Raw genomic sequence first — 22405 nt, 5'->3', positions numbered from 1 at the left:
ACAAAGGGTGGGGACAGTACTCACCGCCAGGCCAATATGCTGGACAGCAGGCGAGGACTGGTGCTCCTGCATACAGCCCAGCACTGCACGCACCCCGCCCTCCGTGGCAAACAGCACCCTCCAGTCATACTTGGATATGATTACATAGGTGAGCTGCAGGCAGGAGACTACCACAAGCTTCTCCTTCATCTGACTGCTTAGAATCTCCACCAACATTTTAATAATCTTCTCTCTACAGGACAGATGAGCAATACATGACAATATGGCAGACATTTCACCACGCCCAAGGGCTACTCGCCGGGTGGCAGGATATTCCACAATACCCTCTCCTGGATAAAATGGTCACCTTTCATGTCTGTACCTGTTAGAACGCCCCTCACTTTTTACAGCGTGGACCTCATCTCCAGACTGCTGCAGCATCAGTTGCACCGCAGAGCTCAGAGTCTCTGCCCCACTCATCATATTCTTCACCTTTTCCAGAAGCTCCACCAACATCTCCATAGAGAACCCCTTAGATGTGCCCTGAAGGGCTCCAAACCCTGCTGAATGGTGAACATACTATCAACTATTGACATCATGCTTCATATCCATTACAGAAGACAGCAGTCGTGTCATCATCAGAGGGCGAAGACAAGAGTCGTGTCATCATCAGAGGGCAAAGACAGCAGTCGTGTCATCATCAGAGGGCGAAGACAGCAGTCGTGTCATCATCAGAGGGCGAAGACAGCAGTCGTGTCATCATCAGAGGGCGAAGACAGCAGTCGTGTCATCATCAGAGGGCGAAGACAGCAGTCGTGTCATCATCAGAGGGCGAAGACAGCAGTCGTGTCATCATCAGAGGGCGAAGACAGCAGTCGTGTCATCATCAGAGGGCGAAGACAGCAGTCGTGTCATCATCAGAGGGCGAAGACAGCAGTCGTGTCATCATCAGAGGGCGAAGACAGCAGTCGTGTCATCATCAGAGGGCGAAGACAGCAGTCGTGTCATCATCAGAGGGCGAAGACAGCAATCGTGTCATCAGAGGGCAAAGACAGCAGTCGTGTCATCAGAGGGCAAAGACAGCAGTCGTGTCATCATCAGAGGGCAAAGACAGCAGTCGTGTCATCATCAGAGGGCAAAGACAGCAGTCGTTTCATCATCAGAGGGCGAAGACAGCAGTCGTGTCATCATCAGAGGGCGAAGACAGCAGTCGTGTCATCATCAGAGGGCGAAGACAGCAGTCGTGTCATCATCAGAGGGCGAAGACAGCAGTCGTGTCATCATCAGAGGGCGAAGACAGCAGTCGTGTCATCATCAGAGGGCGAAGACAGCAGTCGTGTCATCAGAGGGCGAAAACAGCAGCCATCTCCTCATCATCAGAGGGCGAAGACAGCAGTCGTGTCATCATCAGAGGGCGAAGACAGCAGTCGTGTCATCATCAGAGGGCGAAGACAGCAGTCGTGTCATCATCAGAGGGCGAAGACAGCAGTCGTGTCATCATCAGAGGGCGAAGACAGCAGTCGTGTCATCATCAGAGGGCGAAGACAGCAGTCGTGTCATCATCAGAGGGCGAAGACAGCAGTCGTGTCATCATCAGAGGGCGAAGACAGCAGTCGTGTCATCATCAGAGGGCAAAGACAGCAGTCGTGTCATCATCAGAGGGCGAAGACAGCAGTCGTGTCATCATCAGAGGGCGAAGACAGCAGTCGTATCATCATCAGAGGGCGAAGTCAGCAGTCGTGTCATCATCAGAGGGCGAAGTCAGCAGTCGTGTCATCTGAGGGCGAAGTCAGCAGTCGTGTCATCAGAGGGCGAAGTCAGCAGTCGTGTCATCAGAGGGCGAAGTCAGCAGTCGTGTCATCATCAGAGGGCGAAGACAGCAGTCGTGTCATCAGAGGGCGAAGACAGCAGTCGTGTCATCAGAGGGCGAAGACAGCAGTCGTGTCATCAGAGGGCGAAGACAGCAGTCGTGTCATCAGAGGGCGAAGACAGCAGTCGTGTCATCAGAGGGCGAAGACAGCAGTCGTGTCATCAGAGGGCGAAGACAGCAGTCGTGTCATCAGAGGGCGAAGACAGCAGTCGTGTCATCAGAGGGCGAAGACAGCAGTCGTGTCATCAGAGGGCGAAGACAGCAGTCGTGTCATCAGAGGGCGAAGACAGCAGTCGTGTCATCGTCATCAGAAGGGCAGTCAGCAGTCATCTCATCATCAGAGGGGCAGTCAGCAGTCATGTCATCAGAGGGCGAAAACAGCAGTCATCTCCTCATCATCAGAGGGCAGAGTCAGCAGTCATCTCCTCATCATCAGAAGGGCAGTCAGCAGTCGTGTCATCATCAGAGGGCGAAGACAGCAGTCGTGTCATCATCAGAGGGCGAAGTCAGCAGTCTTGTCATCAGAGGGCGAAGACAGCAGTCTTGTCATCAGAGGGCGAAGACAGCAGTCGTGTCATCAGAGGGCGAAGACAGCAGTCGTGTCATCAGAGGGCGAAGACAGCAGTCGTGTCATCAGAGGGCAAAGACAGCAGTCGTGTCATCAGAGGGCAAAGACAGCAGTCGTGTCATCATCAGAGGGCAAAGACAGCAGTCGTGTCATCATCAGAGGGCAAAGACAGCAGTCGTTTCATCATCAGAGGGCGAAGACAGCAGTCGTGTCATCATCAGAGGGCGAAGACAGCAGTCGTGTCATCATCAGAGGGCGAAGACAGCAGTCGTGTCATCATCAGAGGGCGAAGACAGCAGTCGTGTCATCATCAGAGGGCGAAGACAGCAGTCGTGTCATCATCAGAGGGCGAAGACAGCAGTCGTGTCATCATCAGAGGGCGAAGTCAGCAGTCTTGTCATCAGAGGGCGAAGACAGCAGTCGTGTCATCAGAGGGCGAAGACAGCAGTCGTGTCATCAGAGGGCGAAGACAGCAGTCGTGTCATCAGAGGGCGAAGACAGCAGTCGTGTCATCAGAGGGCGAAGACAGCAGTCGTGTCATCAGAGGGCGAAGACAGCAGTCGTGTCATCAGAGGGCGAAGACAGCAGTCGTGTCATCAGAGGGCGAAGACAGCAGTCGTGTCATCAGAGGGCGAAGACAGCAGTCGTGTCATCAGAGGGCGAAGACAGCAGTCGTGTCATCAGAGGGCGAAGACAGCAGTCGTGTCATCAGAGGGCGAAGACAGCAGTCGTGTCATCAGAGGGCGAAGACAGCAGTCGTGTCATCAGAGGGCGAAGACAGCAGTCGTGTCATCAGAGGGCGAAGACAGCAGTCGTGTCATCAGAGGGCGAAGACAGCAGTCGTGTCATCAGAGGGCGAAGACAGCAGTCGTGTCATCATCATCAGAAGGGCAGTCAGCAGTCATCTCATCATCAGAGGGGCAGTCAGCAGTCATGTCATCAGAGGGCGAAAACAGCAGTCATCTCCTCATCATCAGAGGGCAGAGTCAGCAGTCATCTCCTCCTCATCAGAAGGGCAGTCAGCAGTCGTGTCATCATCAGAGGGCGAAGACAGCAGTCGTGTCATCAGAGGGCGAAGACAGCAGTCGAGTCATCATCAGAGGGCGAAGACAGCAGTCGTGTCATCATCAGAGGGCGAAGACAGCAGTCATGTCATCATCAGAGGGCGAAGACAGCAGTCGTGTCATCATCATCAGAAGGGCAGTCAGCAGTCATCTCATCATCATATAACACAGCTGGACCACAGAGCGCCTCTCCCGCCTCCTTACACAGAGCGCCTCTCCCGCCTCCTTACACAGAGCGCCTATTCCGCCTCCTTACACAGAACGCCTCTCCCGCCTCCTTACACAGAGCGCCTCTCCCGCCTCCTTACAGAGAGCGCCTCTCCCTCCTCCTTACACAGATGATGCACATATCACCTCCACCAACCGTGGGCAGAGGCTGCCACGTTTTCCAGTGAGGTCCCTTTTGTCACTGGGTACCAATGTATCGCGTATAATTAGCCGTACCCGTGGGGTGTAATTAGCCGTACCCGTGGGGTGCGGCTGCTGCTCACCTCTGCTCCGGTCGTCTGCGGGAGGTGTGGGGATTCCTTCCCGTGAGAGCAGGCTGATGAGAAGTTGCAGGTCCGAGGGCTCCACATCTTTTTGCGGTTCCTCGCTCTTTGGCTTTTTGGACCGGAGGCCGGCCTGTGCAGAGTGGACCTGGGCTCCGCGGATCGGCACAGACCCAGTCTGTTCTGACTGAAGGACATACTTTCCATAGACGTGAGAACTCTGCAGATCGCTCAGTGCACTGCCAGAACAGCGTTCACCCAGGAGGCGAAGGACCGTACGCGCTACATCCACAGACACGGGCAAAAGCATGAGGGCATGATCATCGAGAGTATGCTGCTGCTAACAGAGAACAACAGCTCAGAAAGGGTGTGCACTACAGACCCCATATCAGCCTATAATCCCTATTACTATACCGTACCGAGAAGCTGTCGCAACCCATGTCCCCCTGCACGCCAACTGCCCCACACACCGTGCGGCACCCCGCCCCCCCCCCACACACCGTGCGGCACCTTGCCCCCCACACACCGTGCAGCACCCCGCCCCCCACACACCGTGCGGCACCCCGCCCCCCACACATGCCACCCCTTCTCACACTTCGCGACATCGAACCCCCACACTCGCACCACCTGCCCCCCACAAACCATGCAGCACCACCTGACCCCACACACCGCCTGCACCACCCACACCCCCACACTCTGCACCCCTACACTCCACAGCACCCGCCCCCCACCCACACTCCACAGCACCCGCCTCCACCCACACTCCACAGCACCCGCCCCCACCCACACTCCACAGCACCCGCCCCCACCCACACTGCACAGCACCCGCCCCCACCCACACTCCAACAGCACCCGCCTCCACCCACACTCCAACAGCACCCGCCTCCACCCACGCTCCAACAGCACCCGCCTCCACCCACGCTCCAACAGCACCCGCCTCCACCCACACTCCAACAGCACCCGCCTCCACCCACACTGCACAGCACCCGCCCCCACCCACACTCCAACAGCACCCGCCTCCACCCACGCTCCAACAGCACCCGCCTCCACCCACGCTCCAACAGCACCCGCCTCCACCCACACTCCAACAGCACCCGCCCCCACCCACACTCCAACAGCACCCGCCCCCACCCACACTCCAACAGCACCCGCCCCCACCCACACTCCACAGCACCCATCCTCACCTTGTTCTCCAGGTTCTGCCGTATCACATCCTGCACCCCCTGCTGCTCCTGGGGCTCCAGTCTACGGATGAAGAAGAGGATCTCCCACCACTCGTCCTGCCTCAGGTCCCCCCGCTCCTCACAGGCGACTGCTCCCAGGTACGGCAGGGCGTACATTCCCCCGGAGGGTTTACCAGACAAGGCTAGGATGACTGAGGAGAGAAGACACAGTGAGCGGAGGAGCCTCAGGAAATTACTGTCCACTCCTGGTGTCTTCCTTGAGATCAGAATCACCGAGGCGTCTGCTGGTCTCTGATCAGACGTCTGTCAGGTCTCATTGCGACTTTCTAGCACACTGCATCTCCGCTTGCAGTCAGTGAATGCCAGCGATCTTCTTTACATTTGGAGGCCAGTAGTCGGGCTCACAGCTGAGGATTTGTTACAATGTACCAGGCTGCAGTCTAGGGGGTTCAGCCGCAGATGTGAGAAGCATTCTGTCAGGATGGGTCTTGAACTCCTCGGTGGATGTAAAGAAGGCGCGTCCCCATTCACTTACAGCAAACAGAGACCTTGAAAAATGTGGGCACCCACGCTGCAGGACCCCAGCACTCACCTGGAGGCACCTTCAGACTGTCTCCCCCCGATGAGGCCTTCTCCGGGTTGTCCTCCTCTGGTGGCTGATCTCCAGAGCTGATGATCTCCACCATGTGCCAGTGGACCCAGTACGTTCTTCCTGTGGATCTCCACAGAACCTACAAGGGGAGGCTTACATTACTTACACCGTGGCGTGGAGACCACCAAGGACTACAGCTCATTCATCTAGGCTCCTTTGTAAAATGCCTCCAACAGACTCCTCTGTCCTCCACTACACTATTTTGTCGTCGTCGTCCTCCTGCTCCTCCTCCAAAGCCCTCTATCCTCGTCCTCCACACCCCTGTCATCGTCCTCCTCCTCCACACCCCTCTGTCGTCGTTCTCCTCCTCCTCCACACTCCTCTATCATCATCCTCCTCCGAAGCCCTCTGTCCTCCTGCTCCACACTCCTCTGTCATAGTCATCCATCTTTGAAGCCCTCTGTTCTCCTCCTCCACACCCCTCGGACCTTCTCCTCCACACCCCTCTGTCCTTCCCACCCCTGTCCTCCTCCACACCCCTCTGTCACCTACTCCACGCTCCTATGTGCTCCTCCTCCTCCTCCACGCTCCTATGTCCTCCTCCTCCACACTCCTCTGTCATCGTCCTCCTCTACACACCTCTGTCATAGTCATCCATCTTTGAAGCCCTCTGTTCTCCTCCTCCACACCCCTCGGACCTTCTCCTCTACACCCCTCTGTCCTTCCCACCCCTGTCCTCCTCCACACCCCTCTGTCACCTACTCCACGCTCCTATGTCCTCCTCCTCCACACTCCTCTGTCCACCTCTCACAGACAAGGCGGCACATAGGACAGGAGATTATTTATAAATATAGCACCCCTGTAAACAGTTAGAAGAAACCCTATTACCTAAACTATTGAACATTTTTGAAGAGGTAGAGAGGAAAGGAATTTTGCCTGAGTCTATGAGGGAAGCAATAATAGTAGTGATTCCTAAAGGCCCAGTCACACTAAACAACTTACCAATGATCCCAACAACGATACAACCTGATAGGGATCGCTGGTAAGTTGCTAGGAGGTCGCTGGTGAGATGTCACACTAAGCGACGCTCCAGCGATCCCACCAGCAACCTGACCTGGCAGGGATCGCTGGAGCGTCGCTACACGTGGAAGCATGCTGCGCTTGGTAACTAAGGTAAATATCGGGTAACCAACCCGATATTTACCTTGGTTACCAGCGCACACCCCTTAGGGCTGGCTCCCTGCACACCTAGCCAGAGTACACATGGGGTTAATTACCTGATGTGTACTCCGGCTACGTGTGCAGGGAGTCGGCACTGGCAGCGTGAGAGCGGCGGACGCTGGTAACGAAGGTAAATATCGGGTAACCAAGGGAAGGGCTTCTTGGTTACCCGATGTTTACCGTGGTTACCAGCCTCCGCAGAAGCCGGCTCCCTGCTCACTGCACATTTAGTTGTTGCTGTCTCGCTGTCACACACAGCGATGTGCGCTTCACAGCGGGACAGCAACAACTAAAAAATGGTCCAGGACATTCAGCAACAACCAACGACCTCACAGCAGGGGCCAGGTTGTTGCTGGATGTCACACACAGCAACATCACTAGCAAGTTGTGCCTCAGCAGCGATGTTGCTAGTGATGTTGCTTAGTGTGACGGTACCTTAAGGAAGGCAAAAATTCAAGGCTTCCGGACTCATATGGACCAATCTCGTTATTAACAGCGGACGTGAAGCTTCTCGCCAAGGTGGTGTCAAACCGGCTGACTGGAGTTATATCTAACCTAATCCATATGGACCAATCAGGGTTCATGGCCAATAGGTCGACAGCTGCTAATATCAGGAGATCTCAAGCTACAGTTACCGCCTGACAACCCTGGCCGGAGGGTGACCGCCTCGCTAGACGCCCAGAAAGCCTTCGATAGTGTTGAATGGGGATATTTGTGGAAAGTGTTGAAACATATGGGTTTCGGCCCCCAGTTCATAAAGTGGCGCAGCTGTTGTATACTCGACCTACTGCTAAAGTTAGAGTTAATGGTGTGATCTCCTCAGCGTTTGAGTTGCACCGGGGAGCGAGGCAGGGCTGCCCGCTAGCACCACTCCTCTCTGCAGTTACAATAGAGCCCCTGACTGCGGCCATTAGGAACTCCAAGGAGATCCATGGATTTAGATATGGAAACCTAGAGGAGAAAATAGCTCTTTATGCAGATGACCTACTATTATTTTTGCGAGACCCATTGGCATCATTGGATCATGCCATGCAGACAATAGAGAAATTCGGAGAAGTTTCGGGACTAACCATTAACTGGTCTAAATCGAGCCTTTTTAGAGTGGATGAGGAAGTATCTTGGACATAGGATGATACTGGGGCTATTAAATTGAAGAGTGTGGACGGGATTAAATACTTCGGTATCCAGATATCTCTGCCAGGAGAAAAGTACAGACACGTGAACTTATGGCCACTTCTTAAAAAATTGAGAGCCAAAGTAGATGCCTGGAACAAACTTCATCTGTCAGTTGTTGGAAGGGTTAATTACAATGGTAGTAATGCCTAAGCTCTTATACATATTGCATAATGCTCCGGTCTGGATATCGAAGAAGAGATTTAAAGGGATAAATTCGCTGTTCAGGGACCTGGTGCGGGGTAAAAAACAGCCTGGGGTGAGATTAGAGACCCTGCCGAGACCGAAGGATGAGGGGGGTCTGGCAATACCAACCCAGAATTATACTATCTGGCGGCACAATGTCAGCCCCTCAGAGGGTGGTCCAATCGGGAGAAAGATGGGGGCATCAAAGAGGTGCTGGAATACATCGTGGACAGAAGTCCATTGGTAAATGGGACTAGAGGATGGTGCGGTGGGGCTCCTGGGTGGGACATCTCCTACAATGGCACTGATAAGACCTGGGACAGGCTGAAGAGGGTGAGAGGGGTGAGCCGGTTAACCAAGTTCACACCTATTTGGGACAACAATAACCTCACGGAAATTCAGAGAATGGGTAATATTGAGGAGTGGAGACGCAAGGGCATAATATATATGCATGAAATAGATGGAGGGGCCCTGACGTCCTTCCCGCGGCTGCAGAGGGAGTTTCAGTGGCCGGCATCGGAGTGGCTTCACTACAGTCAAATGAAACATGCGATTGCAGCTCAAAAGATTAAAAAAAGAGTGTAGCCATACAGACCTGGTACTGGACTGTGTGTAATGGGGGGGAGGCACTAAAGGGATCATTTCTGGCACATATAGACATATATTACATACCTTTCTTCTGGACTACCCACTGACCACTAAATCTAAATGGGAAGAGGAAGTTGGGACGATAACGGTGGAGGTGTGGGAGAGTATCCTGGAGTATGTCCCTAACCCTTCTATGAGTGAACCGGCCAGGTTATCTCACCTATACGTGATTCACCGGGGATATAGGTCTCCTTCACTGATGTGTGAAATGGGGCTGAAAAGTAACTCTAAGGGGTACTTTGCACACTACAACAACGCAAGCCGATGGTAGCAATGCCGAGCGCGATAGTCCCCGCCCCCGTCGCAGCTGCGATGTCTTGTGATCTCTGCCGTAGCGAACATTATCGCTACGGCAGCTTCACATGGACTTACCTGCCCTGCAACGTCACTCTGGCCGGCGACCGGCCTCCTTCCTAAGGGGGCAGGTCGTGCGGCGTCACAGCGACGTCACACGGCAGGCCAATAGAAGCGGAGGGGCGGAGGTAAGCGGGACTTAAACATCCCGCCCACCTCCGTCCATCCGCATAGCCGGCGTGAGCCGCGGTGACGCAGGTACGCTTATGTTCCTCGCTCCTGCGGCTTCTCACACAGCGATATGTGCTGCCGCAGGAACGAGGAACAACATTGTACCGTCGCTGCAGCGAAATTATGAAAATGTCGGACACTACACCGATGATACGATTATGACGCTTTTGCGCTCGTTAATCGTATCAAAAAGGATTTACACACTACGATATCGACAGCGAGGCCGGATGTGCGTCACTTTCGATTTGACCCCACTGACATCGCACCTGCAATGTCGTAGTGTGCAAAGTATCCCTAACTGTCCAAGATGTCAGGGAAGTGACGCTGGAATCTTTCACATGATGTGGTCTTGCCCATGACTGTTCTCCTTTTGGACTATGGTTATCAAGAGGATAGGAAGAACATATGGATGTGTCCTTCCCGAGGAACCACTGATCTGACTATTGGGATATGTTGAGGAGATTGGGGTGGAAAATACTATGGAAATTGCCATTGCCAGACTGCTATAAGCGGAAAGGAAGATAATTGCTAGGTCTTGGACTAAAGAAGATCCCCCGACCAGGGGAGAATACATTAAAAAGGTGAAATGTATTATACAGCTGGAGCAGGGAGTGTATGAAAGAAGGGGGAACGGTAACATGTATGAGAAGCTGTGGCCTCCCCGGCTGCAGTATGGTTAGGCGGAGTGATGCACTAGTGTGCGATCTTGTGACTGTGAATCTATGGGGGATCTCTAATAGGTTTTGCGTCCTTTATATTACAAGTAACTATTTTATAACTTAGAGCAGGGGTGGGGAACCTCCGGCCCACGAGTCGCATGCGGGCCGCCATGACTTTTTATGTGCCCCCAGCCCCGCGTGTGATGTGGGTGCCCCCAGCCCCGCGTGTGATGTGCGTGCCCCCAGCCCCGCGTGTGATGTGCGTGCCCCCAGCTCCATGCCCCCAGTTAATTAATTGTTTCACCCAATATAGCAGGGTCATTTAAACATTGATAATTTTGTGCGGCCCCCCGAAGGTTGTTAGAAATTTCCAAATGGCCCCCAACAGAAAAAAGATTCCCCACCCCTGACTTAGAGTGTTCCGGTATTTCATTTCTTAAGGATGGAGGATTATTTATATGTATACCAAATGTGATGCAGTATCTTGGGAGTAGAAATGCTGCCTGGGAGGGGAGGGAAGGGCATGGGGCAAGAGAAGGGGTCATTTATATGACAAATCTGTAGGAATACTGGCTTGTGACACTGTTTTATATATACTCTTTAATAAAAATTAATAAAAATGTATCTGATTTAAAAAAAAAAAATATAGCGCCCCTGAGACTGGTCGCTACAGGGTATATCATTATATCCTTCCCAGGCAGGAAGAGGTTAACCAGGTAAGTTTACACACACCTCACATAGCTCATCTAAACACAGTCAGGAAGTGACTCAGACAGTTCCAGCAGACACAGGACTGGGGGAACTCCAGGTCACCATAACAACGATCTGAATCCTTGCAAAGGTGGGGGGAAGGAGTAGTAAGTAAGGCTGCTTTCACACATCCGGATTGAGCCGTGCGGCTCAATCCGGCTGTGAAACCTTTGCATAAGTTTTTTACATGCGGCCCGTCCGGTTTTTGCCGCTTGCGGCACGCTACTGAGCATGCGCAGTGGCAAAAACCACATGCGGCGGCCGGATGCGGTTTTTGCCGCATCCGGCATCCATAGGGATGCATTGAGAAAAGCGCCGCATCGGCCGGATGCGGCACGATGCGGGTTTTTTTGCTGCACAAAAAAACATGCCAGGCAACGTTCCATCCGGCCGCCACATCGGCTACATCTGCCGCATGCGGCAAAAACCGGACCGAACGCAAGGCCATGCGGCACTAATTAAAGTCTATGCAGGAAAAACGCAACCGGCAGCAAAAAAAAAAAAAAACGGTTGCGTTTTTCCTGCAAAGTGCCGGATTGTGCCGCATAGCAAAAGCCGGAGGTGTGAAAGCAGCCTTACAAAGCAGACAGGAAGTGAGTTTAGTTCCAGTCAGACAGAGACAGAGCAGACAAGCTGAGGAGCAGCTCCCTGAGGGGTTGCTGCCAGGCACCCCGCAGGGAGGCATAACAGTACCGTCTGGGATGTAACACTGCACCGACCTCTGCAGGAGTCTCCTGCAGAGGGGAGCCAGCCAGACCGGGGCTAGTAACACCTTGAGGGAAGGGACCCAGTACCAGTAATCATGGGTAAAGGAGTACAGTCGCCAAGGAGAGTACGGTGTGTATACTCACGGGACTGAGCACGGGCGGGGTACAGAGCCCTAGTTCAGGAGGACGCCTCAAGGTCACCGGATAACAGTCTGCACGGTGAGGGGACCATCAAGGACCTCACTGACATTAGTCTCCGGGCCACAGCAGCAGAGAGGGAACCTGGGAATGGGGACAAAGGTCTGACCCAAGAGAGGTTCAAGCTGCCTGCCATACGGGTCAAGACAGAGAGTGAGAGAGAGAGCAGGAGGAGATCCCCAGATCGCTTCAGGCCACAGGGACCCACCAAAGTACAGAGTTGTGCACAGAGGAGAAAGCCCACTGATTACCAGACCGGACCTCTGACCTGTCCGGGATTGACCGGAGTCTCTGACAGTGAGGACCAGCCCCTGGGGTGCGATACCAGCTTAACCAGAATATAAAAAGTATCTGGAACCCGCACCCAGTGACTCTGAGTAAATGCCGATGCCCTGTGCTCCCGTGGACTGCCTCCCCGTTCTCACCAACCTCCCGGGGTAATCCAGCTTCACCTGTGGGGAGCGATATCAATCTGGCTGCACCTAACACCTGTCCCGGAGAGAGATTCTGCAGCGGCAGCTAATTCCTGACCGCTCACCATGGGTGGCGCTGCAAAGCATCCCCCATTCCCATCCAACATGGCTCCTGGGAGAGGAAAAGTCACAGGAATGGTCTGCGGCGGAGGAGGCCAAGACCCATAAGACCCATCGCTATTGCAACCGGCAACATGCTTCCCAGAGACCCTTCGCCCTCCTTCCATCCCCCCTCCCACTTGTTTGTCTTTTCATGTAGCAGACGGGGCCACAGAGCTGGGTCAGGCCAGTCACAACAACCCCAAGAAACCACTGGCCCGGTGACAAGTACATTAAGGCCCCGTGGGGCGCTACATATGTATATATGTTATATACACATACATATAATATACACCAATACACTTAGGCGGCTTTCACACTACGTTTTTTTAACATGCGTCATGAACGTTTTTTTAACGCAAAAACGGATCCAGTAGAAATGCGTTTTCATTTCAGTGCATTTGCAATGGACTCGCGTTAGCTGCGTCCACATACTGCAAATTGCTGGATCCTGACTAAACAGCACGCAAACGCATGTGAACGCTGGCATGCTGATAGACAGGATCCTGCTTGCTCTACTGAGCATGCCCAGAAACCAGCCTCCGTGATCAGTGTCTCTCTCCCCCTCCCTCTCTTCCCCTCCCTCTCTCCCCTCCCATCTCTCCCCCTCTCTCTCCCCCCCACCTGAGAGCTGCGGACACTCGTAACCAAGGTAAATATCGGGTAACCACTTATCTTAGTTACCCGATGGTTACGTGTGCAGACGCTCGTAACCAAGATAAATATCGGGCATCCAAGCAAGTTACCCGATGTTTACCTTGGTTACGATCCTCTGCAGCTGTCAGATGCCGGCTCCCAGTCTGTCCCATTCAGTTCCCCTCACTCCCGATCACATGACTCCAATGCCCACCCCTAAACATCCAGTGACAGGATCCTGCAAAATAACATGCGTTTGCATGCGTTTTTTGCTGTAAAAGCAGGATCCACTTTTACAGCAAAAAAACGTTCATGACGCATATTAAAAACACGTAGTGTGAAAGCAGCCTTAGCTGCAGACATCTTTGGCCAGTGACAGAATCTTTGTGATTTCAGCTCTACAGGTCACTATTTTTAGATAAAATTAAACAACTGAGATGTAAAAGGGGTTGAAGTCAAATCTCCTGTGAAATGTTCAGGAATTGCAGCCATCTTTCTACAAAGCCTCCTCATTTCAGGGGCTCAAAAGTAATTGTACAAAGTAACTTTCCAGTCAATAAAATGTTGTTTTTAACTCCTTAGTAGAGAATCCTTTGCAGCAATGACTAAAGTGTGAGGCTTCCGGCCGTGGACGTCTCCATCGCTGGTCTCCTCCGATGTGAGGCTTCGGGCTATGGACGTCTCCATCGGTGGTTTCCTCCAGTATGTGGCTTCGGGCTATGGACGTCTCCATCGGTGGTCTCCTCCGGTGTGAGGCTTCCGGCTATGGACGTCTCCATCGGTGGTCTCCTCCGGTGTGAGGCTTCCGGCTATGGACGTCTCCATCGGTGGTTTCCTCCAGTGTGAGGCTTCCGGCTATGGACGTCTCCATCGGTGGTCTCCTCCGGTGTGAGGCTTCCGGCTATGGACGTCTCCATCGGTGGTTTCCTCCAGTGTGAGGCTTCCGGCTATGGACCTCTCCATCGGTGGTCTCCTCCGGTGTGTGGTTTCGCCGCCTTTACTGCGGTGCCTTTAGTTGTTTCGGTCTCTCTTTTTTGTCTTAATCCTGTGAAATGCAGCTTGATGGGGCCGAGATCTGGTCAGGACTCAACCATTGCAGAATATTCCAGTTCTTCGCTTTCGCAGGATGTTTTGGGTCATTGTCCACCTGTCTGTGAAGTGTCATCCAATCATTGCTGCATTTGGTTGAATCTGAGCAGAAAGTCTCTCTCTGTGACTTCAGAATTCATCCAGCTGCTTCTGTCTTCAGTCACATCATCAATAACCACTAGTGCCCCAGGGCCATTGTTAGCCCTGCATGCCTGGCCAGCACACTGCCTCCATCTTCTCCATCCAACCACTAGTGACCCAGGACCATTGTTAGCCCTGCATGCTCGGCCAGCACACCGCGTCTGCCATGTGTTACAGAGGACATGCTGTGCTCAGGATCAGTAGTCGATCCAAGCCTTCTCCAGACTTTCTTCTGGTACAGGTTGATCTTAGTCACCTCCGTCCTCCGCTGCTTTTCCAGATTTGGGCGGCTTATTTAGATGATTTTTGGTAAAGATTATCTGACCTTTCTATTTTAAGGCTGATTAACTGTTTGCCCCTTGTGGTGACTCCTCTGTATTTGCTCCTTGTGGTGACTCCTCTGTATTTGCTCTTTGTGGTGACTCCTCTGTATTTGCTCCTTGTGGTGACTCCTCTGTATTTGCTCCTTGTGGTGACTCCTCTGTATTTGCTCCTTGTGGTGACCCCTCTGTATTTGCTCCTTGTGGTGACTCCTCTGTATTTGCTCCTTGTGGTGACTCCTCTGTATTTGCTCCTTGTGGTGACCCCTCTGTATTTGCTCTTTGTGGTGACTCCTCTGTATTTGCTCTTTGTGGTGACTCCTCTGTATTTGCTCCTTGTGGTGACTCCTCTGTATTTGCTCCTTGTGGTGACCCCTCTGTATTTGCTCCTTGTGGTGACTCCTCTGTATTTGCTCCTTGTGGTGACCCCTCTGTATTTGCTCCTTGTGGTGACCCCTCTGTATTTGCTCCTTGTGGTGACTCCTCTGTATTTGCTCCTTGTGGTGACTCCTCTGTATTTGCTCCTTGTGGTGACTCCTCTGTATTTGCTCCTTGTGGTGACTCCTCTGTATTTGCTCCTTGTGGTGACTCCTCTGTATTTGCTCCTTGTGGCGACTCCTCTGTATTTGCTCCTTGTGGTGACTCCTCTGTATTTGCACCTTGTGGTGACTCCTCTGCATTTGCACCTTGTGGTGACTCCTCTGTATTTGCACCTTGTGGTGACTCCTCTGTATTTGCTCCTTGTGGTGACTCCTCTGTATTGGACCCTTGTGGTGACCCCTCTGTATTGGACCCTTGTGGGGACCCCTCTGTATTGGACCCTTGTGGGGACCCCTCTGTATTGGACCCTTGTGGGGACCCCTCTGTATTGGACCCTTGTGGGGACCCCTCTGTATTGGACCCTTGTGGGGACCCCTCTGTATTGGACTCTTGTGGGGACCCCTCTGTATTGGACCCTTGCAGTGACCCCTCTGTATTGGACCCTTGCAATGACCCCTCTGTATTGGACCCTTGCAATGACCCCTCTGTATTGGACCCTTGCAATGACCCCTCGGTATTTGCTCCTTGTGGTGACTCCTCTGTATTTGCTCCTTGTGGTGACCCCTCTGTATTTGCCCCTTGTGGTGACTCCTCTGTATTTGCTCCTTGTGGTGACTCCTCTGTATTTGCTCCTTGTGGTGACTCCTCTGTATTTGCTCCTTGTGGTGACTCCTCTGTATTTGCTCCTTGTGGTGAGCCCTCTGTGTTTGCTCCTTGTGGTGACCCCTCTGTATTTGCACCTTGTGGTGACTCCTCTGTATTTGCTTTGTGGTGACTCCTCTGTATTTGCTCTTTGTGGTGACTCCTCTGTATTTGCGCCTTGTGGTGATTCCTCTGTATTTGCACCTTGTGGTGACCCCTCTGTATTTGCTCCATGTGGTGACCCCTCTGTATTTGCTCCTTGTGGTGACTCCTCTGTATTTGCTCCTTGTGGTGATTCCTCTGTATTTGCACCTTGTGGTGACCCCTCTGTATTTGCGCCTTGTGGTGACTCCTCTGTATTTGCTCCTTGTGGTGACTCCTCTGTATTTGCCCCTTGTGGTGACTCCTCTGTATTTGCTCCTTGTGGTGATTCCTCTGTATCTGCATCTTGTGGTGACTCCTCTGTATTTGCTCTTTGTGGTGACTCCTCTGTATTTGCTCTTTGTGGTGACTCCTCTGTATTTGCACCTTGTGGTGACTCCTCTGTCTCTGTATTTGCACCTTGTGGTGACCCCTCTGTATTTGCTCCATGTGGTGACCCCTCTGTATTTGCTCCTTGTGGTGACCCCTCTGTATTTGCTCCTTGTGGTGATTCCTCTGTATTTGCACCTTGTGGTGACCCCTCTGTATTTGCTCCTTGTGGTGACCCCTCTGTATTTGCTCTTTGTGGTGACTCCTCTGTATTTGCTCTTTGTGGTGACTCCTCTGTATTTGCACCTTGTGGTGACTCCTCTGTATTTGCACCTTGTGGTGACTCCTCTGTATTTGCACCTTGTGGTGACTCCTCTGTATTTGCACCTTGTGGTGACCCCTCTGTATTTGCTCCTTGTGGTGACCCCTCTATATTTGCTCCTTGTGGTGACCCCTCTGTATTTGCTCCTTGTGGTGACCCCTCGGTATTTGCCCCTTGTGGTGACTCCTCTGTATTTGCTCCTTGTGGTGACTCCTCTGTATTTGCCCCTTGTGGTGACCCCTCTGTATTTGCACCTTGTGGTGACTCCTCTGTATTTGCTCCTTGTGGTGACCCCTCTGTATTTGCTCCTTGCGGTGACCCCTCTGTATTTGCTCCTTGTGGTGACTCCTCTGTATTTGCTCTTTGTGGTGACTCCTCTGTATTTGCTCCTTGTGGTGACTCCTCTGTATTTGCTCCTTGTGGTGACTCCTCTGTATTTGCTCCTTGTGGTGACTCCTCTGTATTTGCTCTTTGTGGTGACTCCTCTGTATTTGCTCTTTGTGGTGACTCCTCTGTATTTGCTCTTTGTGGTGACCCCTCGGTATTTACTCTCATGACGTCTTCTCTTTATGGTGGGCTTAGCTCCTGAAGCACAGTCTTCCTGGATGGCGTTCTTCACTTGGTTGGATGTTGTGAAGGGTTTCTTGTGATCTTCCACCACTGGTGTCTTCTGGGGACGTCTCGTTTTTGTTCAGTTCCCAGGTCACCAGTGCACCTTTTATTTTTGCAGTATGCATCAATCTCTTGATTTGGCCGCTCCTGACATCTCTGCCCTCTGATGACTTCTTTTTTTCAGCCTGATGATGATCGGTTTATCTTCCTCTGAACACATGTTGTGGGTTCACAGAAACAGCTGCTAACGCATATGCCGCACCCGGAATCAGCTCCATATCTTTTATCTGAATAACTAATGATGGATAATGAGGGAGTCGCCCATGTGCCCAGTAAAGAGCTTCTGAGATAATCGTCCAATTACTTTTGGTTCCCTGAAAAAAAGGCGGCGACTTAATAAACAGCCGTAATTCCTAAACCCTTCCCCCAATCAGGATGAGACTCCCTGACATTACAGCCGAGAGATGGCACTACAACCCACATTGGTACAGAACTGGATCTGGAAGATGTTTTGGTTAAAGCTTGAGTCACTGTCCCACTATTTGTGGACCTGATTGGATATACAATAAATATAGTAGATTCTGACACCTCCTCTCTGGTCTCTACTCTCCTGCCCCCATGTTTTATACCGCAACTCTGCCTATTCAGCCAGGCAGGTCACGGCTCAGAGAGATGGCTTCTATTATAATATGGTCAGAATATAAACTACGAGAAACGTAACCCATGAACTGGGGGAGGAGAATAAGGAAGGGGTCGGGCCTAAGGGACAGCATCAGTTGTACCAAGCGCCCCCACAGATCCTGAGAATAGGGCTTGAACAGGCCAGGTAAAATGGAGCAAAGATTGAGCATGCGCATTGCCGCTCCATTGTTTCTGGGACCACTGGAGATAGGTGAGCGCTGCACTCGGTTGGTCGTCAGCACTGCCATTAGGAATGAATGGAGCGGAGGTTGAGCATGCGCACTGCCGCTCCACTGTTTCTGGGACCACTGGAGATAGGTGAGCGCTGCACTCGGTTGGTCGTCAGCACTGCCATTAGGAATGAATGGAGCAGAGGTTGAGCATGCGCACTGCCACTCCATTGTTTCTGGGACCACTGGAGAAAGGTGAGCGCTGCAGTCAGTTGGTCGTCAGCACCGCCATTAGGAATGAATGGAGTGGAGGTCGAGCATGCGCATTGCCGCTCCATTGACTCTGGGACCACTGGAGATAGGTGACCGCTGCACTCGGTCGTCAGCACCACCATTAGGAATGAATGGAGCGGAGGTTGAGCATGCGCATTGCCGCTCCATTGACTCTGGGACCACTGGAGATAGGTGAGCGCTGCAGTCAGTTGGTCGTCAGCACCACCATTAGCAATGAATGGAGCGGAGGTTGAGCATGCGCACTGCCGCTCCATTGACTCTGGGACCACCAGAGATAGCGGAGCGCTGCACTCGGTTGGTCGTCAGCCCCGCCATTAGGAATGAATGGAGCGGAGGTTGAGCATGCGCACTGCCGCTCCATTGTTTCTGGGACCACTGGAGAAAGGTGAGCACTGCACTCAGCTGGTCATCAGCACCACCATTAGGAATGAATGGAGTGGAGGTCGAGCATGCGCATTGCCGCTCCATTGACTCTGGGACCACTGGAGATAGGTGAGCGCTGCACTCGGTCGTCAGCACCACCATTAGGAATGAATGTAGCGGAGGTTGAGCATGCGCATTGCCGCTCCATTCACTCTGGGACCACCAGAGATAGCGGAGCACTGCACTCGGTTGGTCGTCAGCACCGCCATTAGGAATGAATGGAGCGGAGGTCGAGCATGCGCACTGCCGCTCCATTGTTTCTGAGACCACTGGAGATAGGTGAGCACTGCACTCAGTTAGTCGTCAGCACCGCCATTAGGAATGAATGGAATGGAGGTAGAGCATGCGCACTGCCGCTCCATTGACTCTGGGATCACCAGAGATAGCGGAGCACTGCACTCGGCTGGTCATCAGCACTGCCTTTATGAATGAATGGAGCGGAGGTTGAGCATGCGCACTGACGCTCCATTGTTTATGGGATCACCAGAGATGGCGGAGCACTGCACTCGGCTGGTCATCAGCACTGCCTTTATGAATGAATGGAGCGGAGGTTGAGCATGCGCACTGACGCTCCATTGTTACTGGGACCAATGGAGAAAGGTGAGCACTGCACTCGGCTGATCGTCAGCACCGCCATTAGGAATGAAAGGAGCGGAGGTCGAGCATGCGCACTGACGCTCCATTGTTTATGGGATCACCAGAGATGGCGGAGCACTGCACTCGGCTGGTCATCAGCACTGCCTTTATGAATGAATGGAGCGGAGGTTGAGCATGCGCACTGCCGCTCCATTGTTTCTGGGACCACTGGAGATAGGTGAGCGCTGCACTCGGCTGATCGTCAGCACTGCCATCACTCACCTGAACAGGGGGCATCCCACTGTTGCTCAAACGGAACACCCCCTCGTCTCCGGCACTGATCTCGTCATAGTCCTCCAGCATTCGGACCACCATCCCAGGCTTCAAGGCCTCCTGGATATAGTCCACATAGGCGTTTCGTGAGATGAAGTCGCATGGAGCCATGAACTCCTTAGAAGGCTTCTTTGCAGGTGTAGAACGTGCGGGAGGATTGACCGCCACCTGCAGACTGGTGCAAGACGACGCCAGAGGCTGGAAGATCGAGCGAAACACCCGATTTTGTTCCAAGACCTGGACAGGAGGACGTTCACTGACCCAGCCCATGACCCGCACCAACTCGCAGATCAGGCTGCCCATCGCCATACAGAAGTCAAACTGGCGCTGGAGCCGGTCGCTATCCTCGCGGTCCGGACGGTCACTGCTCAACTGGTCCAGCAATGATGTCACACACAGGTAACGTTTCACCAATGAGAAGAGCTGTTTCCCCGGGATCTGCCGAAAAAGACCACTCAATAGTCATCACAGAACAGAACGATCAGCTAAATAAAGGGTTAATTCTGAGGGACAAAATAACAATCCAAAAGAAATGGGGGTCCGCAGAAGACCCCAAACTTCTACAAGAATCTCCTCCCAGTGACTGCACCAAAGAGCCTCCACTCACAGGAACCGGAAAGCCAAGGCATCACCCTCCCCCAAGGTACCGACGACATCGGCGGCCCCCACCTCCCCACGGTACCGACGACATCGGCGGCCCCCACCTCCCCACGGTACCGACGACATCGGCGGCCCCCACCTCCCCACGGTACCGACGACATCGGCGGCCCCCACCTCCCCACGGTACCGACGACATCGGCGGCCCCCACCTCCCCACGGTACCGACGACATCGGCGGCCCCCACCTCCCCACGGTACCGACGACATCGGCGGCCCCCACCTCCCCACGGTACCGACGACATCGGCGGCCCCCACCTCCCCACAGTACCGACGACATCGGCGGCCCCCACCTCCCCACGGTAACGACGACATCGGCGGCCCCCACCTCCCCACGGTACCGACGACATCGGCGGCCCCCCTCCACCGATGACATCAGCAGAACCCCCCGGGCATAAGGTGCGGCGGCCCAGGGAGAGGAGGCGGCGGCACGGGACCAGGGAGAGGAGGCGGCCTAGTCCATTAAGGGGTGGAGGCCTGGTCCATTATAGGGTGGAGGGACGCTTTTTGTGATAGGTCCCATGTTGGACCAGGGTGGCATTTCCTGGGGTTATCGCATCCTCTCCGTCTTCCCCGTTCTTCCAGTATCATTTCTACACTCACCTGAGGTAGGTGGATGCCATCAAAGGAGATGCAATGTTCCTCCGAGCTGGTGGTCTCCGCAAAGAGCTGCAGCAGTGTGAAGCGGGACTCGAAATCCATGTGTTGCTCGATGCCGTCCTGCTGACTGAGGGACAACAAGACGTGGGCGCGACTTCCTACAAAACACACAGAGGCCAGCGTCATGGCGAGTGCCGCCCAGCTTACAGGGCACAGCGCCCGGGCAATGACCTAAGGGTGTCCACTAAGATGGCTGCATCACGGTTCTCACAGGGGTGGTGGCCCGACTCGCCCACACACCGAGGTCATACCATATACCCATCTTGCACCATTGGCAGTAGTCTGCCCTTACCTGCATCGTGTGACGCCAGTGCACGCAGCATCTTGCCGGCATTTTTGCGGATCTGCTTCTCCGGGTTGCACAGCATCTTCATCAGCAGGTCCAGCGCTCCCGTCTCCTTGAAGACTCCGGCAAGCGAGCCGATACTGGCGTAAGCGCTCAGCACGTGGATGGTGTTCAGGATGGAGGAGTCGGGACCACAGCTGTGCGACATCTGACGGGCGGCTCTCTGTACCAGCATCCGAACGTCTTCTGACATTTCCTGCAGAGCGCCCTCATCTGGAGCCCCAGGGCTCTTCTCCTCTGGGACCCCGGGCCCTTCTGGCTTCCGTTTCCCCAGCAAGGTGGGGCAGTTGCTGTATACTTCCTCGGCGGACATCCACATGAGGATGTTTGAAGACTTGTTCTCCGCCTGTGAAGTGGCTCCACTGCTGCCGGACGCCGACTCCTCTGTGCTGTGCACCGCCCAACGGATCAGATACTCCACGTGTCCGTCCACGCTCCATCGCTGCCGCAACAGCTCCTCTGGCTGCGCTTGAAGCTTTGGGGCCAGCTGTACCAGGAGATTACCGTTCCTCCGCTCCCCCACCAACATGGCGGAACCTAAACACGGTTAGAAGGAACAAGAATAAATCTTAGCAATGCCAGATATAATGCACCTGGACACTAATACTTCCACCTGCCCGTCATTACCCAGACCCATGACAAGCAGCCTCCCCTGCACCTCCTCCTGCCACCCAGCCTCCTCCGAGGGTGACACCACCTGTCATACAGCCTCTCCTCTGCCTCTTCTCCTCCTCTGCCCCTCTTCCCCTCCCTCTGTCTCCTTCTCTTCTCCCTCTGCCTCTTCCCTCCCTGTTGCCTCTTCTCCATTCCTACTCCTCTGCCCCTTCTTCTCTCCCTGTTGCCACTTCTCCTCTCTCCTTCTTCCTCTGCCCTCTTCTTCTGCCCCTCTGCCCTCTTCTCCTCTCCCTACTCCTCCCCCTTCTGCCCTCTTCTCCTCTCCCTACTCCTCCCCCTCTGCTCATTCTCCTCCCCCCCCTCCCCTCCTCCTCTGCCCCATTTTCTCCCCCCTCCCCTCCTCCTCTGCCCCATTTTCTCCCCCCTCCCCTCCTCCTCTGCCCCATTTTCTCCCCCCTCCCCTCCTCCTCTGCCCCATTTTCTCCCCCCTC

General features: G+C 53.7%; 1 protein-coding gene across 1 annotated transcript in view; it reads right to left on the bottom strand.

The window, feature by feature from the left end:
- CUL9 (cullin 9) overlaps positions 1–22405 on the bottom strand; it is a 215668-nt gene that overhangs the window by 180716 nt on the left and 12547 nt on the right. The window contains exons 2-9 of the mRNA XM_075338942.1: positions 21246–21836; positions 20897–21051; positions 19587–20075; positions 5749–5887; positions 5157–5347; positions 3973–4309; positions 362–539; positions 25–232 (exon numbers count right to left, since the gene is read on the bottom strand). Coding sequence (XP_075195057.1) covers positions 25–232; positions 362–539; positions 3973–4309; positions 5157–5347; positions 5749–5887; positions 19587–20075; positions 20897–21051; positions 21246–21828 — 2280 coding nt within the window. The 5' untranslated portion in view covers positions 21829–21836. The remainder of the gene's footprint in view (positions 1–24; positions 233–361; positions 540–3972; positions 4310–5156; positions 5348–5748; positions 5888–19586; positions 20076–20896; positions 21052–21245; positions 21837–22405) is intronic.

The sequence above is a fragment of the Anomaloglossus baeobatrachus genome, chromosome 3, assembly GCF_048569485.1.
Source record: "Anomaloglossus baeobatrachus isolate aAnoBae1 chromosome 3, aAnoBae1.hap1, whole genome shotgun sequence".
In the NCBI taxonomy this organism is placed as follows: Eukaryota; Metazoa; Chordata; class Amphibia; order Anura; family Aromobatidae; genus Anomaloglossus; species Anomaloglossus baeobatrachus.
This window is presented reverse-complemented; position numbering and strand designations above follow the sequence as displayed.